Genomic DNA, 18,940 nt, shown 5'->3' with positions numbered 1-18,940 from the left:
AGATGGATGGGATGGACCGACTCCCCGGCGCAAAGCCGTCGGGCAATAGAGAAAGTTTGACACAGATCAAAATTAACAGGATAATATCACTCAAAAAGCATGCTCGGGGGGGGGGGGGGGGGGGGGGGGGGGAAATAGACATAGACAAAAGGAAACAAAATAAAATAAAATAAGGGGGGGGGGGGGAAAATAGACATAGACAAAAGGAAACAAAATAAAATAAAATAATCAAAGATCTGATGGTCTGAGCCAGACACGTATGTCAAAGAACAGCCGGCGAGTGGGGGGGAACATGTACCTTTTTCTGTGGAAGACCAGAAGGGAAAAAGGAAAAAAAATAAAATAAAAAAAAAATAAAAAAATAACAAGTATGAGCAAAAGACTGCCTGCAGGCCAACAACAACCCCAGAGCCCTGTTTGAAGGGAGATTGGCGCAGGCAGGAGGAACAAGCTTTCCCAGAGCTAATTGGCCTGGTTGGTGAGCCCGTTCGGATGATTTCACCAGGCGGTGTCTCGGTGGACGAAGGGGGTGAAGAGGCACACCGTAAGTTCGGAGCAACGGCGAATGGGAAACGGGCAAAAGAAAAAAAAGAAAAGGGAAAAAAAGAAAAGGGAAAAAAAAAGAGAGGGCCGTGGCGGGAAGGGTGAGTGGAAAAGAGACAAGCGGGCGACAATTCGACGTACTACAGTCCCTGGATTCACGGTGACGCGGACAGCTTGGGTCGTTCACCCCTCGCCACCCTTGAAACCCCGGGTCATCCGACGACGAGGGAGGGGAGAGGGGGGTTTTGAGAGAGAGAGAGTGTGTGTGTGTGCTGGGTGTCGTTCGACGAAAGCAAAATAATAATGAGGAGGCAGGAGAAGGGAGCAGGGTCTACCCATCGATCCAAGCTGGGGGGTGTAACATATTCAGTTACAAGAGAAAATGGGTCGTAGACAGGAGCGAGCTGGTTTGATTAGGTACTAGACTACTCCGTAATTACTGGTTGCATGTCTCTCCGTCCAGCGTCTGATCGTCGAGAGAGAGAGAGAAGGAGATGACAGACAGACAGAGAGAGAAGAAGAGAGAGAAGAAGAAGAGAGAAAGAGAGAGACAGCAACAGAGACAAATGGGACACGCTGGATGACGATTGCGGGCTGGGGTCCCTTATCGATAAGGCCGGCCGGGGTTTATGCGCCGCCGTGTGGGGAGCGATGCGCGCCTTGGCCCTGCCGTGAGATTAGGGGTGGCCGGGGGTTAGGGCGAGGGGGTGACTGCGGCTGGCCCGGGGGGAGAACGAATTGGATCTGGTCCTGCAGCGAGCTGAAGGTCGCCTTTCCTGCTTGTTGTTATTAAATATCCGCCCTCCCCTCGTTCTCGTTCACGGCACGATGATCTCCCAATCTCGCATATTTTCCTCTCCGTGACCGCGCCATTGATCGACGGGAGGAAAAACAAAAAAAAATTCGAAAAATTCAAAAAATTTTAAAAAGAGGCAATCCGCCGGGCTTTGTTGGCTAATGACCACGGAGGCACCCCGGCATCATTCCATCCTCCGGGACTTCTCGCCCAGCCCTGCCAGGTCGTCGGTCCGCCTACTCGCTCGGAATTTCTTGCAGATCATGCACACACACACACACACACACACACACACACTTTATCAAAAAAAAAAAGTAATATTTACCCGGGAGTACTCCGTACGGAGTATGGATGTACTCTCTAGAGCCATCCAAGGACTGCTCAACCGATCCATGGAAATTTCTGCTGCCCACACAAAACCTGCAAACAACGTCCCAACGGCCCACGGGGTTGGTACAGGACTTCATCCAAGGAAAGCAGGTTTGAACGTGGAGGCCACGCTACGTCCAGACATTCCAAGGAGGCAAGGCAAACAACAGGCATAGCTGGACGCTCGCTCAATAATATCAAAGATCTTGGATTACTCCATCCTGTACTCCGTGCTCCGTACATACACACACATACATGTAGATGTATATACACACACACACATCCATACATGTAGATGTATACACGCACACACACACGCTGTCCTGCTCTGGGCCATCCACGATGATTCCTCAGCATTAGATCATCCGCCGTGGAACGAGGTGAGCCGTCTGACACGCGTCCCGGCTCCCAAGGACCGAGTGGCAGCCGCAGCAGCAGCCCACAGGCGATCGATCGGTTGGTTGTCGCCCGTAACCTTTTTTGATCGCCGCTTTTTCGTCCGCCGCCGGTTTCGCTGTGGCTGAGCCCTTCTTCGCTTAGTCAAGACATTTAACGTTAAACTAACTAGTGGTTTGCTTTGTTTGCATTTCGGCTCAGGATAATTGTAGATCCGGCTTATCTCATCAATGGCACAATTTAAGTTAGTTAACTTGTTACCTAGGCAGGCTTGGCATCCCCGTGACCCTCCCGCTCATTTCATTTTTTTTTTTTTTTTTTTTTTTTTTTTTTTTAACTGTTTCATTCGACTCGTTTCATTGATATTGGAATGGTCTCCAAACCCACACGAGAGCACCCGGAGACAGATCCCCACCTTGGCCTTGATCCCCGGGCGGATGTTCGCAGCGAGAATAAAGCAACCAGCTCATTATTCACCTGTGAATAGTAACAGGCCCGGCTTGCCAGAGTACCCGAGTGACACTGGGAAGGCAGGATATCCAGAGGTGACGCGCAATTCGCTCCGCATACTCCGTACACACCGTGGCCTTGGGAAGAAGAGGTGGACGGAATGGGGCCCCAAAAAGCTGGGAAAAAAAAAAAATAAAAATAAAAATAAAAATAAAAAGGGGAGCTGAAACAGAAGGTGGCGTGGCCCAGATCTTTCTTTTCCGCTTTGTGTGGGGGGGCCGGCGCGCCATCGCTGTGGATTGTGAACTTACCGGCCGATGTCTTGTGCCTCAGCCTTAACATCCTCAAGAATCAAGCTTCTGGCATGTTTCTCTCCGCTGAGACTAGCTGACGACATTTATATAAACTCCCCTGATGGATTTGAAAACCTGCAAGCATAGCGTACTTACTTAATAGTCCATTTTCTGCTCCACGAGCAAAAGATTGCTTTTCCCAAACATGGTACGGGCTGTACAATCAAAGGTTTTCAGGCCGTTTGCACTCTTCCGCGTCCAAGCTTGGGCCAGACCTACATAGCTCGTTAATGGCTGTGGGGATGGCTAGTTCCTAGGGCCTCCAGTGGTCAATTGAGGATGTCCCCGTCTCTCGCCACGGAAGAAAAGAGGGCCACACCTTCGATGACGGGGGGTTTCTTCCCCCCCTTGTAACTGGATGCTTCAGGCTGTTCATTTCTCAACTCTAGCGTACCATTGGCCAATTCACCCAGATGCTGAACTAGTTAGTGTCGGCTTAAAAGGATGAAACACGCACACAGGAACCCGGGCCAGAATTCTAGTAGCATGGGAGAACATGGCGGCCCGCTTGTTCTATTTATGATCACGCTTGTAACTGCCCATATAAAATTGGTGCTACCTCGACCGCCGTTAATTTTCTCTTTTTTCCCTGTCCTTGCCCGCTGCTTGAGAAACCACGGACCATTTCTCCCCATTTGCAATTCCATCCGTCGTCCGTGATGAGCATGTCCATGGAATCTTCCTGAGAAGACTGACTCTCCTTTGGTCCCTGACATCACCTTCCGCTACGCGATCGGACCAAGGCCCTTAAGCCCCGTCCTCCTCTTCGCCACACTCGTTTCATCGCTTGCGTCTTGTACCTTTTATTTTTATTTTTATTTTCATTTTTTTTTTCCCTTTCCCTCGCCGTCACTTTCGTTTCCCGCTGGTCTATTTGAGACAATTGCTCGTGGGGAGAGAATCTTCCAACTTTCGTTCATTTTTGTTGTTTCTTTCTGGCGGTCGATTCGACGCTATCCTGCCTCCTCCACACGACGATCTCTCACATCTGAAGATCCCCCGTGTTATCGGACCCTCACTCAATTCAAAGGCATATCTTAGCCGAGAGAGAAAAATAAGGTGGGGGGAATATTCGGCTCGTTGGCACCACGGAGGTGAGGGGAAAAACATAATTCTCAAATCCGGCCCTGCAGCTCGACGCTTCGACCCTCCGCTTCCCCTCCCTTGTCCTATTATTTTTTTTTTTTTTAAAACCCACCCTCTCGATCCGTGGTAGTCCCTCTCCTGCCGATGACCGGACGGCCTGGGATCGGCCAGAAGCGGTTTTCTCATTCCAGATTCCAGCAGCTGCCGGATACTAACATGGCTAGCTCGAACGATGCAACCATCAACATTCCCCTGACCACTGTGCCCAGCCAGACCGGTGCGCGCAAGGCCAGCGCGGAGTACATCGTGTCCAACGATCCGTCCTCACCTCACCTCGAGAAAAACCACCTGTTCCACGGTCGCAGGGTGGTGAGCGATGGAACTGGCCGGCAGCTCCAGGCACCCGAGGATGGGACGTTGACCCAGATGGGCCGGTTTTACAACAAGATCCTGAATTTTTCTGTCGTTACTAGATATTTCATCTACGTTCTGCCGTTGGCGTTGCTCATCGCTATCCCCATCATTATCGGGGCCACCGCTGCGCAGAATGTGCGGATTGGAGGAGTCCGGATCGTCTGGTTTTTCACCTGGGTGGAAGTCGTCTGGTTGAGTTTATGGGTTTCGAAGATTATCGCGCATTATATCCCGTTCCTTTTCCAGTTTCTTTGCGGAATCGTCAGCTCCGGGACGAGGAAGTATGCTCTTATACTTCGGAACTTGGAAATTCCTTTCTCATTGGTTGGATGGTCGGTGACCTCGTTGGCCACATTTATCCCGGTAAGTACATGGCGATGCCTATCTACCTCATTTTGTGGAGATTACATTGGATGATTTCGATTAATCTGGGGATGCATATCTAGTTGATGACACGGAATCCCGATAATGTGAGCCGAGGCGACACCGCGATCAAAAAGTGGGAGGATGTAGTTAAGAACATTTTGTTTGCTGCATTTATTTCCAGCTTGATTCTCGCTGCGGAAAAGGTTCTCATTCAGCTGATCTCGATAAGCTATCACCGCAAACAGTTCGACTTGAGGATCCAAGCCTCAAAGCGAAATGTTCATCTTGTGGGTTTGCTCTACCAGGCTTCCCGAAAGATGTTTCCGGAGTACTGCAAGGAGTTCGAAGCCGAAGACTACATCATCAATGACTCAATTGTTGGCGTGCTCGGGAAGAAAGGCAGGGCCCACAAGAGAACCGGCTCCGCCTCTCCGATGCGTCTGATACAGAATGTCGGCCGTGTCGGGGATAAGATCACCGCTGCGTTTGGCCAAGTTGCTCATGAGATCACCGGTAAACAGGTCTTCAACCCCACTGCCGTTCACTCGGTTGTCACGCTGGCCTTGGAGAAGCGCTCGTCGTCCGAAGCTCTTGCGAGACGTCTGTGGATGTCCTTTGTCCTTGCGGGCCGTGAGGCGCTTTACATCGACGATCTTTACGAGGTTTTTGGACCTGATCGCCGCGCGGAGGCGGAAGAATGCTTCGCTGTTTTGGATAGAGATAATAATGGCGACATCAGCCTTGAGGAGATGATCCTCACCATCACCGAGTTCGGGAGAGACAGACAGGCCATAGCCAAGAGTATGCACGATGTTGATCAGGCGATCCATGTCCTGGATAACCTCCTCTGCACGGTGGTTTTCATCTTGGTCATCTTGGTTTTTGGTATGGCATGATTCGGCCCTTGATATTTTCTTTTTATTTTTGCAGGCTGGTGCTAACGAAGATTCAAGTGGCCTTCCTTAACAAGGGTTTCGGTACCACTCTTGCGGCCGGAGCGACTGCGCTTCTGTCGCTCTCCTTCGTGTTTGCGGTCACCGCTCAAGAAGTTTTGGGTTCTTGCATCTTCTTGTTTGTGAAAGTGGGTTGGGGCTCATCCCTTTTTGGTATTAAGTTGTACAGTTACTAACCAATGTATCCATTAGCACCCTTATGATGTCGGAGACCGGGTGGATATCAACAGCAATCAACTGATCGTCGAGCGCATCTCCTTGCTCTTCACGGTCTTCAAGAATATCAACGACTTCAAAGTGACGCAGGTTCCGAATATCGTGCTGAACACTTGCTGGATCGAGAATATCAGTCGATCGAAAGCGATGAAAGAGCAACTCACCTTAACAGTGGATTTTGGGACTACGTTTGAGGATGTCCAGCTGTTGAAACAGGAGATGCAGAAGTTTGTCCTTGACAAGGACAATTGCCGCGATTTCCAAGCCGACGTTGACATCGAAGTGGTTGGCGTTGGCAATATGGATAAGATGGAATTGAAGATCGAGATCCGGCACAAGTCCAACTGGTCTAACGAGACCGTTCGTGCCGCTCGTCGCTCAAAGTTCATGTGCGCTTTGGTTTTGGCGCTGCGCAAAATTCCGATTTATGGCCCTGGAGGCGGCGATGCAGCTCTTGGAGACGCATCCAAGCCTTCGTATTCGGTTTCTATTTCGCATGAGCAGGCTCAAGCGAACAAGGAGCAATTTAGTGCCGACAAGGAAAGCAAGCGTATGGTTCCAACAAGTGAGATGCAAAAATTGTCCGAGAGGTCGCCGGCCGATGATAGGGCCCAAGCCACTGGAAATGATGCCCTAGGCTCCCCAAGCGGTCTCTCGTATCGCAGCCCACCGGCCGGTAGTAGCGAGGCAACGTTCGCGGACGCCCTGAACCAACGTCCAGTTGCGTTGGATCGCACCCGAACCGATGAGCTGCCAACGATAAGAGTGAGCGAGGACGGGCCTCTGCTCCGCCAGCCTTCCACGGGCATGCGACACGCAAACCCACTCTCGTCCGCGGTCTCTCCCAACACGCCTGAAGAGAATCTCGCACCTAGCCTCCCGGAAATGGGCTACTTTAGCTACGAGTCGCAATTCCCCCAGCCACAATTACAATCGGGCAGTCAAAACCCCTACAGACAAAACCCTTCTAGTCAATCCCTACAGTCCGGCCAGGCACCTGGGTTCCAGCAGCCGACCCCGGCCCCACCGGTAGGATCAGGCCAAGGGTCTGAAACGGCCCGAAGGCCTGTACCACCCCCGGCAGGGTACTCGACTGGGCAGAACCCGTATCAACAGGGACCGTCAAATCAACGATATCCACCTTCGTGAGAGGCGAGAGGGTCAAGGGAAAAAAAAAAAAGAAATAGAAAAAGAAAAAGAACGGTCTGAAAAATAGACATTTGCTTGATTTTATAATGTGAGATGAGATAATAAACTCCCATCTTTTTTTTTTTTTTTAGCCCCCCTCGAATAGCCTTGGTTTTTGTTTTAAGGCTAGCTTTTCATCTTTTTCTACTGTTTGATATAATATGATTATTGTCTCTTTTAGACCACGAGGTGGGGTGGATATCGGGTGTACATAAAACTGCCGCTGTGGATTGCGGAAATGATACGATGGACACAGTTACTGTCGATGACTGTCGATGACTAGGGGGAAAATGGGCAAAAAAGTCGCCTGCCCGGGAGTTGATGCTGTCTGCTTAGGTTGGGGTGTGGAAGCCGGGCTTTGTGTTGAGATTTACAACTAGTAGCTGCATCCTTCCTGCTGGGAGGATTCAGATCAACTATCTACATGGCTTTCTCGCCTCATTTTTGTTGTGACGACCCCCTACTGGGTGGAGAGGATAGGACCCAAGGAACAAGCCTTCAATCTGACAACAAAGGTCCTCTTTTTTAAGTACTTGAGTTCCGCTATGCCCTATCCAGCCTATGATCCTCCGCCTGCTGGGCCTCTCTTACTGATCTCCCTGGCCAGCTTATCAAAGCTTTTCCTGCAATTTCTTGTCTGTTTATGGTTCCCCTCTTCAACTCTGATATCGTTGCATGTAGAGTACATCCCCGCTCATTTGACTCGTCCAATTCCGTCTGGAGCGGAGAATGCAGAGACTTGATTCTCAAGTTTCCAAAGCCATGCCGACTGAAAATGGGACCAGACGGTATGTTCTTTTCGCAATCGGCTCCCTGAAGGTAATTTTCGGTTAATGTGACGTCTCTGAACTTCATTGCGAAGTTGGATGTTGAACAAAACGGAATGAATCGAGGCAAGAGCTGCAGCTGTGTGGATTTGAAAAGCTGACAGACCTTGCGGCCCGAAATGCCCGGCTGGAGATGAAGGTTTGCCAGGCAGAAAAGATGTTCAAAGGCTCGCTGTGAAGATCGCTCTAGTAACTAGATACAGCCCCAATTGAATCATCTTACTCTGCGCTGTTTACACTCCGTTTTTGTCCCGGTATGAATGACGGTTCAAGTTAGGCAGTTCTATAGATCCTTTAGCGGAACCATCTCAAATGCGCCGAGGCATGGACCGTATAACCAACTAACCGGTGCTGCTTTCAAAAGCAGGCCTCATCGTGACAGTGCAGACACCAGCCGTCATCAGCATCCATCACCATTCGTTCACTCGTTCTCGTCTTGGCGGGGAGAGTTTCTCGCCCTTTCTCGACCCTCCTACGAGGCGAAAGGCCCCGTCCTATGAGATGGTTCGGTTCTGAGCCGCCAGATGCCCACTTGGGTGACGGTTGGACTGGCCCTTGCCAGCTCGTCGGGCAGGAAGTTGATTATTTTTTATTTTATTTTATTTTATTTTTTTCCCTTTCACCTGAGAAGCGCTGATGTCACGCTGGTTTTCTGACTCCTTTTGGCTTTTTCCTGCCGATGGCAAACCTAGAAAATTCACCGCCTTCAAGCTTTTTTTAATCCTCGGGATTGTCGAGAGTCAGAGAGTTTTTAGTTGGCGGGTTGACCAGCTGTGCGCCGGGAGTTTAACTGTCCCTCGTCTGCTCTCGTTCTTTGGCTTTTTTGCGACAACGAGTTGGCTTCTGGGACTGTTTTGACGCTTTGACGACAGATAGAAAGGAGCTGAGGATAGCTATATACGTACATCACCGGTAACCCAGCCGTCGTGAAGAGTCTTGAGAGTCACGAGGCCGCTCTGCCTGCTCTGCCAACCTCAGTAATATCGATTGACTGATCGGTTGTTCTCCTATGTGACTTTTTTTCTCCTTTGCGAATTCTTGCCCGGGACTGCTTTTCCTAGAACAACTAGAGAGGCATCATTGTCAGTGTCTATAGACTTGCGCAGAACCTATTCTTTCTTGAAAGGACTTTGAAGGCATCCGTCGCTCAATTCTCATCGAGTGTCCGGAACTTCTGTCAAAAGGATAATATCTTCTTTTTTTATTTGAGAGACTTCTTTTTATTTACAATTTATCTCCCTTTCCCCCTCCCCCTCCCCCCAAGAGGATATCATTCTGAGCTGCCATCATGTGCATAGCTCTCATCTCCACCGCCCACCCGGACTACCCTCTAATCCTAATCGACAATCGAGATGTACACTCCCCTTCGCCCCCAGCTATTCAACCCCCAGGAAGAATCAAGAGTGCTAACCTTTCCAACCTGCAGGAGTTCCTTCGCCGCCCAACAGCCGCCGCAGCCTGGTGGCCAGAGCCACACTCCTACGTGCTCGGCTCCCGGGACATGGCACGCGCCGCCCACGGGACTTGGCTGGGCGTCACCCGGCAAGGCCGCATCGCCGTCCTAACAAACTATAAAGAGGCCTCCAGCCAGGCCGTGGGACAGCTGAGTCGTGGCGAGATCATCAACTCCTTCCTGGAGCTGCCACCCGACGGCTCCGTGAGCACTGAGGAGTACGTCGAGCGGCTGATCGCGGGCGGAGAGGCGCAGTTGGCCGGTGGGTTTAGCCTGGCATGCGGCAGCATCCAGGGCCCGTTGGCCGTCGTGTCGAATCGGGTATGTGCGAAAGATGGAGTGGCGTGGATCGCGAAGGAGAAAGGGGAGACGGTTGTGTTGAGTAATACGGCGTTTGGGGATTGCTCGTGGGCGAAGATCAGGAATGGAGAGCGGTTGATGAAGGAGGCACTACACACGAGTTATAAGATGGGGGAGAGCGAGGATCAGCTTGTGCAGAGGCTGCTGGGGCTGTTGAGCACAGATACACTGCCGAGGTTGAAGGAAGGGACGGATGTCGAGACGTATATCGATCTGTTGTGTGAGAGTATCTTTATCCCTGTGATTGGAGAGGAAGAGGAGGATATGAGGGAGGAAGCGGAGATCTGTGCGTCAAATATTCATGAGAAGGCGGAGGTTATGGGCAACGCATCAGAAAACCATATGCGGTATATGAAAGGCCTGTACGGGACGCAGAAGCAAACGGTAGTTCTAGTGCATCATTCGGGGAGGGTCAAATTCTTTGAGCGAACGCTTTATGATGACGATGCGAAGCCGGTTCCGATCGGGAAGGGTGACCGGACGTTTGAGTTCATCGCTGAGGAATATGGAGCGCAATCGTGATATACGAATTTCCTCAGAGCCTCAAAATGGTTGCTTCTCTGGCGTTTATGGCCTTTGATATCTCTATCGCCCGACGCAATTTTCATGGCTGTCCTCGGCCTCAAACCCGTTGACGAGTAACTCAGTCACCTCTCCGGACATCCTGTTTCCTATCGATACCTTCCTCGCCGAAATAACCTACATATTCCCTTTCTTCGCTGGCTATTTCGCGTCTCTCTCTCTCTCTTCCCCCTTTCCATTTCCCTTCGCTGAAGCCGCGACTTCTCAACAATCGAAACTCCTACATATTTAGTCTTCCCGGACTACCTACTTAGCTTAATGATGTTTTATGATCGAATCACGAATTTCAATGTTTTTGAAATGTCGTCTGCCTGGTTTTGCTTCTATCCTCTTAGTTATCTTGACACTGGTTGGTGTGTGGAGTTGGCTATTTCGCACGTTTCACTACGAGGATAGAGGAAAATAACAAAGAAGAAAAAAAGTGAGATGAAACGGAAAAATCCTGTTAAACCGCCTTTTTATGTAGATTGGGTATACTTATCATCGAATGGAACCCGGATCATCCGCAATCATCTCGATTCCCCGTAATCAATGAGTCAACAATAATAGCTTTGTCCCTCTCTCTCATTAAATCTTCCTCTTCACCAACCCCTTGAAAAAATCAAAGCTATTACTATCACTCTGCAGCTCCCACCTTCTCCCCGTCGGCCGATCCTCCCACCCTAACTCCTCCGCCACCAACAACCCATAATCCCTCGTAATCCCCTTGATCCTCGCCCGCACACCCCCTTCAGCCTCCAGCGTCACTATCTGATCCATATGCAGCCAGTCCGCGTAGTACATATCTTCAAAGGTCTGGTCGAAGCCGGTGCGAAGGAAGCGGGTGTAGAGCTCTTCCAGGGTAGTGAGGATGCGTGCGAGGAGTTTCTCGAGGGAGAGCGGGGGGAGGCGGGGTTTGTTGGCGGGGAGAGAGGAGTTGAGGGTGGCGAGGATGGCGTTAAGAGACGTGGTTGGGAGCGCGTTGAGGGCGTTGATGCCGGCACCGGCGACGGCGATGTATTCTTTGGAGGAGAAGTGCGCGTTGACTAGGATGCCGGCGATTTTGGTGTAGGTCATTTTGTCAGGTTGGGTGGGGTCGAGAGCGTCTGGGAGGTGTCTCTGTTAGTGGCAATGCGCTTTTGGTTGAAGGGTATTTGTTGGGGGAAGGGTTACAGATGTCGTTTGGCCATTTTAGTTTCACGGGCATGTTTTCGTATCCCTTATCGTAGGTTTTGATGCCTTTGACGATGGCCATTGCGACGAGATATTGGATGAAAACGACCGGAGCACTTGCGAATTTCTCAACTGGATGACGGATGCATATTGAAAACATGAGCTGTCCCGGTGGAGACACCCAGACGTTGGATCCACGACCGCGACCAGCGACTTGGACATTTGCCGTTGCCATAAACCCGTTTGGAAGTCTTCGCAGGATTTGTGTGTTCCTTTCGCCGTTAGCAAGCTGAATGTTACTGAAGAAACAAAGTCTATACTCACTTTTCCAGTAAAGTGTTCGTACTCGTAACAACTTCCGCATATAAGACGTGGGAACCGAACTCCGAGAGACGTTCCCTCGACTGCGATCTATATTCCTTAATCATACCGTAGAAAGTCTGATGGTTAAATCGCGGGGTTTCGACCGGAGAGGGATAATCTTCATGAATAGCGACCTTTTTTATAACCTTGTCATAGTCGACAATTCTATCACCCGTCGAGCCCTGGTCAGCCTTTGCTCCGATGGAGCCGGGGAGCGCTTCGGCAACCTTGTCCATACTCAGCGAAGACGGTTTTTCTAGATGGAAGGTGTCATTGTCATCTTTAATGTACTCTTCCCCCTCTTCCACCGTGATAATATCTCGAAGCAGTGAGACAAGGTCCGTAGCAGCATGTGGCTCCAGGGCAGAAAGATGCATTCGAGAAAGAGGAGGTACGCTTGTTGTTTCATCGTTCACATGGAGCCCAAGCTTCTTCAGACAAGCTCGCAGGAATTCGGTTCTCGCTTCATCATTCTGAGCTAGAGTATCAATGACGTGGCAGAATTCCGGGCCATCTGCGTTTCTATCCAAGTTGGACGCCGCAAATCTAAGGGCGGTTAGTTGAGGCCTATCCACGGAAACATTGGCATTTAAGGATACAAACTCTGGGTGTGGTCCTGTTAATAGGGCAGCACCTTCGCCGACCCGGCAATAAACGACTGCTGCATGGCCTTCTCCCGAATCGACTTTGAGCGATTCAGTGTAGTCCGCAAGGACCTCGACGCCTTGATGGGCGAATTTTGGAGCATCAACGAAGACGCCTCCACCGTTATAGTAGGACTTGAACGAGGGCGGGATATGCTTTTCGTCAGGGAACGAGGATTTCGACACTTGTAACTCAGAAGCTCTGGCGCCATCCTCGCTATTGTAGACAAACCCTGGAAATGCACAACCGCGACAGATTCCGGGATAGAAAGCCAACTCCCTATCACCGACAACCTCGAGCTTCTCATTTCCGACTTCAAACTCGCAACGCTTACTTCCATAGTAGCCGCCTGCGCAGAATCCTAGATATGCGCCGCCTCGATGAACGAACTGGCTAATCCGCCGGTTCCCAGTGCCGTTCAGGGTCCTGCAATACGGCAGATCGGCACCACCAGGCATGACAAAGAGAGCACAGCTCGACGTCCATGGCTCATTGATGATCATCTCACCCGTCACGGGTATAACAGCATAATTCGGTGCCAAAAGGCGACGAAGTGTAAACAGACATTGGCGGACAGAATCCACAGTGGTCCCATTCCCTGAACAATCCGTCAGAACGTTGCGTCTCCAATCAGAGTAGCTTTGCCCACCGGAATAGACCAGGATGTTGAGCCGTTTGGTCGAAGTGGTCGTCGAGGTGGCGGCCATAGTTTTGGACCTCCGCGGAAGAATTTGCCGGCGAAAATCTCTTTTCGGTCTCACCTGCTTCAATCCCCTAGGGAAAAGAGAGGAGAGAGAGGGTATCAAGATGTCCAAGGTCGACGACAAAGCGAGAATAGTCCCGGTTGAGGACGACGATGAACCTGATGACTGGTATGCCCCTCGACAGCCCCACGGATGGCGGGTGATGCTGATAGCCGGATGGTAGGGACAAGCGGATCTTCAGCACAGGCTGTTCAGGTGAGGAAAAACTCCGGCTGCTTCCCACGTCGGGGCAGCGTATTCAGCAGTAGGCAAGGATCTGACAGGTAGACAGTCGAGCAGACGAAAATGAATGACTGCTACTTCGAAAAGAGAGACTGGCGGCAGTGCAGCAAAGAAGTAAGTTTTCTTTTTTTTGCCCTTCTGATCTTTGGAGAGCCCGCGGTTGTTTTCGGCCCAAAAGACCAGTCGGCGCTCTATTTTCCCACTTTATCCGTAAAAGAAACCCATCGTCGAATACAATTACCGTGGATTTACATTGGGATAGGAGGGCTTTCTGCTGAGGTTGATTTTTGCTACAGATGGAGGCGTTCCGAGAGTGCTGGAAACGCAAGGGGAACGACCACCGGACCCAGACGAAGGACGCGTGAAGGCGAAGGGACAGCCGTGACTAGAATATCATCATCTCTGTACATTATTTAGCGAATCCATCTCCGTTCATCTTCTGAATTTCTGTCTCACTCCCTTTTCTCTTCTTGTCGTCGTCTCGCCGTCGGCCCGCTGTGTCACGTGATAACCCTGCTTCAAACTCCCGACGCGTGAAGGCAAAAGCACGGAGAAGACGCAGCAACTCTCGCAGATCGCGTTTCCATCCTGCAGCCAGACAGCCTAGGGATCGTGGAAATGGCAATTCGAGCACTCCGGCATGCAGACCGGGCCTTGATCAGCCTATGCCCATCCCCATACCTAGGAATCCACGCCGCCTCAAATGGGCGTTCACAGCTTCAGAGTGCTCTCCTAAGAACAGCACCTCTCCGTACCCTCAGGACCTCCACGATTGCCAGTCAACTTAATGCTCCTAATAATAACAAGCCACCCTCTGCCCCAGCTGCTCCCAAACCCACTACACCAGCTCAAGCTCCTCCACCCCCAAAAAACCCTCTAACCGTGCAAAACATCTCCAAAAACGGCCTCGACGACAAGCCCCCGGAGCTAGATCTCGACGCCAACGGCAGCCCAACGCCCAATGGACACGTAGACTGGACACGATCTTACCACGGCCTCAGCGCCGAACCCTTCTCCAAGGAAGCAGCTAACATCCTTTTGCAAGCCCTCGACCCGTCGGACGTCGAAATTAAGCCCGACGGAATCGTGTACCTTCCGGAAATCAAGTACAGGCGGATCCTGAACAAGGCGTTTGGTCCTGGAGGATGGGGCTTGGTGCCGCGGAGTGAGAGTATAGTCACGCCGAAGACGGTGACGAGGGAGTATGCCCTTGTTGCACATGGGCGGTATGTTTTTTTTTCTTTTTCTTTTTCTTTTTTGTCGGCTTTCCTTCTCAAACTGGATACCTATGAGATGGGTATAGCGACCTTGTTTCTGACTTTTCTAGCCTCGTATCTATTGCGCGTGGCGAACAGGACTATTTCAACCCCGACGGAATACCCACAGCCACGGAAGGTTGTAAATCCAACGCTATGATGCGCTGCTGCAAGGATTTGGGCGTGGCTAGCGAGCTGTGGGATCCGCGCTGGATTCGCAAATTCAAAGCCCAGTATGCGAAGGAAATTTTTGTCGAGCATCAAGTGACCAAACGAAAGTCGAAGATTTGGCTCAGGAAAGACGATGATGTATCGTATCCTTGGAAGGCAACGAGATAGGGGGATGACAAACGATTGGGAGCTGGATTCTTTGAGATCCTTGAGGCAGGAATATCGAAGAAGGAACAGTGTGTTGAAAGTATGCTTTTATCTCTTCGGACGCGGCTCTCTCTTGGATTGGAAGCTGAAGAATATTACGAAGACCATTCACATACAAACGACAGGCCGCGGCATTTACTGTACTATATCTCTGGAATATTTGGTGGCGTATGGGAAGTTAAGAGAGAGTGTTACGACAGCAACTTAAGATTGTCGTGGATAAAGAATCAGGAGTTCTCTGTGATCAAGAAACAAATACCAATCCACTTTAATTGTAACTACAGAGATGAACTCTGTACTGACCTACTAATAAATGAGTCGATCAAACTCATGCCCTGGTTACCTGAATATAATGGCATTTGAGCCCTCCAGAATTATAATCATAATCATCCGAAGCAAACAAAAAAGCAATATTGCCTGGATAAACAGCACTAACTCCTTCAAGCACTTATAGCCTGAAACCCCCATGTTGGAGCATGTGTGGGTCGACCACTGTTATCAATTGTCGATATCAAAGGGCAAAAGAAAAAAAAAAAAGGTACACAGAGTACTTTTTCTTTTTCGTTCAATTATCCGCATCTTCGGAGCTAGAAGTCTCGCCATCATACTTCTCCGCATTTGCAAGACTCTGCTCATTTGTCAAGATCGGATCGCGCAGAACCAGCGCGAAAGAAATGATTAGCACCGATAGGCAAATGCCAGTGATACATAGGAGCCGTTGGATGTGTCGGTATGCCTCAATCACAATGTCTCTGTCAGGCGTTCCTACGGGGTTGGCATTGGCCCATTTCAGAGGGTCCCCATAAATCTCCGCTGCCAGGGTGGCATTGCCGAGTCTAGTTTCTAGGGTCTTGGGGAGGACTTGGTTCCATAAGGCGCCGGAGATGGAATTTCCGATTGCAGAGCCAATGTAGTAGCAAGCGAGGTATAATCCAGTGATAACGGCGACGTCTGTAAATTTCAAAGGTTAGATTCATACTGACCGATTTCCTGGTCGGAGCCACTCACGTTCGTGTTTGGTTGCGGCCTGGATACTGGCCTGAGCTGGATAGGGGAACAATCCACCAGCTAAAGTTCTGTCAGTACAAATAAACAAATATGGCATAAATGGAAGGGTAGCTGACCTATTCCAAGAAGAACTTGAGCACCAACAATACCAGAATGGCTAGCTGAGCCAGTCCCACCACGATAATGAATGAGCAAGCCAAAAGCGACGAGGAACAGTATCGTTCCAGCGACGATAAACGGTTTGAGTCGGCGGACCTTGAATACAACTAAACCGGTAATACATCCCGTGATGACGGAGCAGAAGCTGAGAATATTTAGCTCTTGCCGGCATCTTTACGAATAAGGTTGTTATTACCTGTAAAGAGACGTGATGCGTGTGGCACTCTTAATGGACTCGTCGAAAGCGACGACAAGAATCGTATATAGGAAATCTCCTTGCATATACCAAGCTGTAAAGGGGCATTTAATTAGTGACTGGGCCATGGGGCATGATGTTGGCACTGACCGGTGTTGAGCGCAACCGCAAGTCCCAAAGCACCCCATACCGCACGATCCTTCAGCAGCTATCCCGAGTATTAGATTCGAATATAGTCAGACAAATGAGAGACGGTTCAGAGAACTTACCCTAAATGGGACCATGGGATGTTTGCACTTCATTTCCCAGTAAACCCAAACCGGAATAAGCAAGATCCCGATGACAAGAGGCGCAATGATTTTGGCGGTCCTCCATTGCAGCTGTACGCCTCCAGCAAGGGTAAAGGGGACGAGAATGAGTGCGAACACTCCTATTAAAAGGATTATGCCGATAACGTCTAGTTGCCAGAATAAGGAAACCGCCAGTCCACGGAAGCCAAGCAATTCGTATGGACTCTTGTAATCGGCGAGGGAACCAGCCTTTTTCGCACGCCGGTGGACGATGTAAAGCGAGAGGAGGAGAGGAATGGCGCAAACTAAGGTGCCTGGTTAGACGATTGGCTTTGTAATGAAGTGTCACCGTTGACTTACCGGGATAAATGATCGCCCACATCCCAATTCCTATAATGCAACATCAGTGCCGTCTATTCGGGCAAAAGTCAGAGTAAGACATACCCCATTGCCATGTTGTCTGCCCAAGAACGGAACTAGTGATATCACCAGACACCCAAGTATTGATCTACCGAGTATAAGCCCCAGTCTCCTCTAGCGATTTGAGGCAAACTCACGATGAACGGGGTCGCAGGAATGTAAGAGAATATAAGACGGGATCGGAGAGATGTGACGTCCGCAATGAGAACCTCAACTAGCAACATGATACCTGTGTAACCAATCTATCCCAGTGTCAGATAACCAGTTATCCACATAGGTGGAGGAAATATTACCTGGTAGAGAACTGCACCTCCTGCAAAAGCCTGAACGTCGGTTGAGCATGCTTCAACAATTGTACCTACAAAACATGAGCAATCAGAGGAAGAGCAATGGGAATAAGTCAGTTCCGCACCAACAATGTAGAATACGATTGTGACGAATATCACTTCAGCTCTCCCGAAGACGTCGGCGATCTTTGCTGCCGTGGGCTGAGAGCAGATCTTAATGACGCTCGATATTTAAAAGTGGTGACATGTAACCATACCTGAGCAGCGGCAGCAATGACGCTTCTTAGTACGTTGACTGTTGCTAATAGGCTATGTGTGTTGTATGAGGCTGTTGCATGTGTCTGTAAATCGGTGTTAACGCGAGATTGAAACCATAATGCATCTGTGGATCAACCGTACTTGATAAGTAAACCGGATTATGCCATCGAGACCGTACGCATAGGCAAGTAGGAAGATCCCAAAGAAGAATAGGACCCGATCTGAAAATTGAAAGTGTTTCGATATAGCTTCAACTCGTTGGACGCCAGGACTCTTTTTCCCTAAGATGGATTTGGATTGTGTTTCTTCCCGGGGGAAGTCTGCTGTCTGTAGCTCTTTGTCTTGGAGAGCGGGAAGGGGAGGCGAAGGTGCCTTTTTCTCGTCATAGGTGGTCTCCATTATGATTCAGGCACAAGTTGGATGAATGTGATAGCAAGCCAAAATCACCTTGCCGAAGACAATAAAGGGTGAGGAGAGAGGAGAGCTTCTCCGGGCAGAAAAGTGGACAAGGGTCTAACTTTTGTATGTTCTTGTGTCAGGCAGGTTTTCCCGGGCCACCGTCACGCCAACTGGAGCGCTACATGGAGAAGAGTCTTCGCCGGTATCCGCAAAATCGGGATGAAAGATTTGCGAACATGCATATGATGGAGCAGCCGTCGAAACAGGACGGGTGGAAATTTTATCTGATGCGAGTGCGGCCCACCTTTTTCTAATCTGATCTTGGACGTATGGAGTCGTAAGATTGATAAAAATCTTGGCCAATGGGATGGCCAGGATGACATGATGGGTCACATCCCGTCTGAGCAAGTCTGCGAGCTGCCTTTGGGGTTGCGCCATCCCAACCCATGGAAACGCTCAACTGGTTTTGTTTGGTAGGTCCGGGCTAGACTGCAGGGTTCCCGTGAGCCGGGCTTAGGATGAGGGGATTGTTTTCCCACAGTTCGGAAATATGTACTCCGTATGCCCTGTGGCAGTGATTTCAGGTGATGGCGGGATGAAATCCCCACTGCTAGGCGGTGATCCGAGCCTGGAAGTGGAGGCGATGGTTTTCGTTAGCGCAATCAGCCAGTGAAAATTTTTCGGGTATTTACATAGTTATCATATCTGATCGCCGTGTATTGATCGAACGCCCCTATGTAATGTAACTTTGAACATCAGAAGCCATTTCCGCGGCCAAGCCGAACCCTGAC

The 18,940-nt window shown here is 50.1% G+C and overlaps 8 protein-coding genes across 9 annotated transcripts; 5 read left to right on the top strand and 3 right to left on the bottom strand.

Annotated features, from left to right (window-relative positions):
- Nucleotides 1-4,137: 4,137 nt before the first annotated feature.
- D8B26_004198 (uncharacterized protein) lies at nt 4,138-7,091 on the top strand (the record flags this gene model as incomplete). The annotated part of the gene is made up of 4 exons (XM_003067805.2): nt 4,138-4,770; nt 4,854-5,658; nt 5,727-5,854; nt 5,919-7,091. 4 exons carry the CDS (start codon nt 4,138-4,140, stop codon nt 7,089-7,091), a joined length of 2,739 nt encoding a protein of 912 aa, XP_003067851.2.
- Nucleotides 7,092-7,299: 208 nt separating this feature from the next.
- On the bottom strand, nt 7,300-7,985 carry D8B26_004197 (uncharacterized protein; the record flags this gene model as incomplete). Its single annotated transcript, XM_066124406.1, has 1 exon — nt 7,300-7,985. One exon carries the CDS (start codon nt 7,983-7,985, stop codon nt 7,674-7,676), a length of 312 nt encoding a protein of 103 aa, XP_065980487.1. The 3' UTR covers nt 7,300-7,673.
- Nucleotides 7,986-9,161: 1,176 nt separating this feature from the next.
- On the top strand, nt 9,162-10,592 carry D8B26_004196 (uncharacterized protein). The gene is made up of 2 exons (XM_003067806.2): nt 9,162-9,311; nt 9,384-10,592. Exons 1-2 carry the CDS (start codon nt 9,246-9,248, stop codon nt 10,290-10,292), a joined length of 975 nt encoding a protein of 324 aa, XP_003067852.2. The 5' UTR covers nt 9,162-9,245; the 3' UTR covers nt 10,293-10,592.
- Nucleotides 10,593-10,680: 88 nt separating this feature from the next.
- Nucleotides 10,681-13,219, bottom strand: BPL1 (biotin holocarboxylase synthetase; the record flags this gene model as incomplete). The annotated part of the gene is made up of 5 exons (XM_003067807.2): nt 10,681-11,437; nt 11,505-11,776; nt 11,829-12,413; nt 12,471-13,110; nt 13,162-13,219. 5 exons carry the CDS (start codon nt 13,217-13,219, stop codon nt 10,920-10,922), a joined length of 2,073 nt encoding a protein of 690 aa, XP_003067853.2. The 3' UTR covers nt 10,681-10,919.
- Nucleotides 12,470-14,005, top strand: D8B26_004194 (uncharacterized protein). Of its 2 annotated transcripts, XM_066124404.1 has the most exons (4): nt 12,470-13,384; nt 13,440-13,471; nt 13,548-13,612; nt 13,795-14,005. In XM_066124404.1, exons 1-4 carry the CDS (start codon nt 13,176-13,178, stop codon nt 13,861-13,863), a joined length of 375 nt encoding a protein of 124 aa, XP_065980485.1. In that variant the 5' UTR covers nt 12,470-13,175; the 3' UTR covers nt 13,864-14,005. The 2 variants fall into 2 exon arrangements, with proteins under 2 accessions (XP_065980485.1, XP_065980486.1); XM_066124405.1 differs by having other exon boundaries at nt 12,470-13,612.
- A 17-nt stretch (nt 14,006-14,022) lies between these two features.
- D8B26_004193 (uncharacterized protein) lies at nt 14,023-15,093 on the top strand (the record flags this gene model as incomplete). Its single annotated transcript, XM_003067809.2, has 2 exons — nt 14,023-14,724; nt 14,826-15,093. The coding sequence occupies exons 1-2, from the start codon at nt 14,117-14,119 to the stop codon at nt 15,091-15,093; spliced, it is 876 nt and encodes a 291-aa protein (XP_003067855.2). The 5' UTR covers nt 14,023-14,116.
- An 81-nt stretch (nt 15,094-15,174) lies between these two features.
- On the top strand, nt 15,175-15,495 carry D8B26_004192 (uncharacterized protein; the record flags this gene model as incomplete). The annotated part of the gene is made up of 1 exon (XM_066124403.1): nt 15,175-15,495. One exon carries the CDS (start codon nt 15,175-15,177, stop codon nt 15,493-15,495), a length of 321 nt encoding a protein of 106 aa, XP_065980484.1.
- A 32-nt stretch (nt 15,496-15,527) lies between these two features.
- On the bottom strand, nt 15,528-18,370 carry ARN1 (Siderophore transporter). The gene is made up of 13 exons (XM_003067810.2): nt 17,892-18,370; nt 17,750-17,833; nt 17,618-17,693; nt 17,499-17,563; nt 17,343-17,447; nt 17,230-17,293; nt 17,146-17,175; nt 16,765-17,090; nt 16,646-16,703; nt 16,496-16,589; nt 16,257-16,444; nt 16,141-16,200; nt 15,528-16,083 (listed from the first exon to the last, which is right to left on the bottom strand). The coding sequence occupies exons 1-13, from the start codon at nt 18,147-18,149 to the stop codon at nt 15,698-15,700; spliced, it is 1,794 nt and encodes a 597-aa protein (XP_003067856.1). The 5' UTR covers nt 18,150-18,370; the 3' UTR covers nt 15,528-15,697.
- Between the last annotated feature and the right edge of the window lie 570 nt (nt 18,371-18,940).

This window comes from Coccidioides posadasii, chromosome 2 (genome assembly GCF_018416015.2).
Source record: "Coccidioides posadasii str. Silveira chromosome 2, complete sequence".
In the NCBI taxonomy this organism is placed as follows: Eukaryota; Fungi; Ascomycota; class Eurotiomycetes; order Onygenales; family Onygenaceae; genus Coccidioides; species Coccidioides posadasii.
Note: the sequence above shows the minus strand (reverse complement) of the source record. Positions and strands in the feature narration are given on the sequence as shown.

What these genes read in the sequence shown, in the direction of transcription:
- ARN1 (XM_003067810.2), bottom strand. Translation starts at nt 18,149, where the DNA reads ATGGAGACCACCTATGACGAGAAAAAGGCACCTTCGCCTCCCCTTCCC. An exon ending in AATCGTATTCTACATTGTTG is followed by an intron (nt 17,564 to 17,617) that starts GTGCGGAACTGA and finishes CATGTTTTGTAG; the next exon opens with GTACAATTGTTGAAGCATGC. An exon ending in TCAAGTTCTTCTTGGAATAG is followed by an intron (nt 16,201 to 16,256) that starts GTCAGCTACCCT and finishes ACAGAACTTTAG; the next exon opens with CTGGTGGATTGTTCCCCTAT.
- D8B26_004194 (XM_066124404.1), top strand. Translation starts at nt 13,176, where the DNA reads ATGTTGAGCCGTTTGGTCGAAGTGGTCGTCGAGGTGGCGGCCATAGTT. An exon ending in GACGATGAACCTGATGACTG is followed by an intron (nt 13,385 to 13,439) that starts GTATGCCCCTCG and finishes GCCGGATGGTAG; the next exon opens with GGACAAGCGGATCTTCAGCA. An exon ending in CTTCAGCACAGGCTGTTCAG is followed by an intron (nt 13,472 to 13,547) that starts GTGAGGAAAAAC and finishes ACAGGTAGACAG; the next exon opens with TCGAGCAGACGAAAATGAAT.
- D8B26_004196 (XM_003067806.2), top strand. Translation starts at nt 9,246, where the DNA reads ATGTGCATAGCTCTCATCTCCACCGCCCACCCGGACTACCCTCTAATC. An exon ending in TCCTAATCGACAATCGAGAT is followed by an intron (nt 9,312 to 9,383) that starts GTACACTCCCCT and finishes TCCAACCTGCAG; the next exon opens with GAGTTCCTTCGCCGCCCAAC.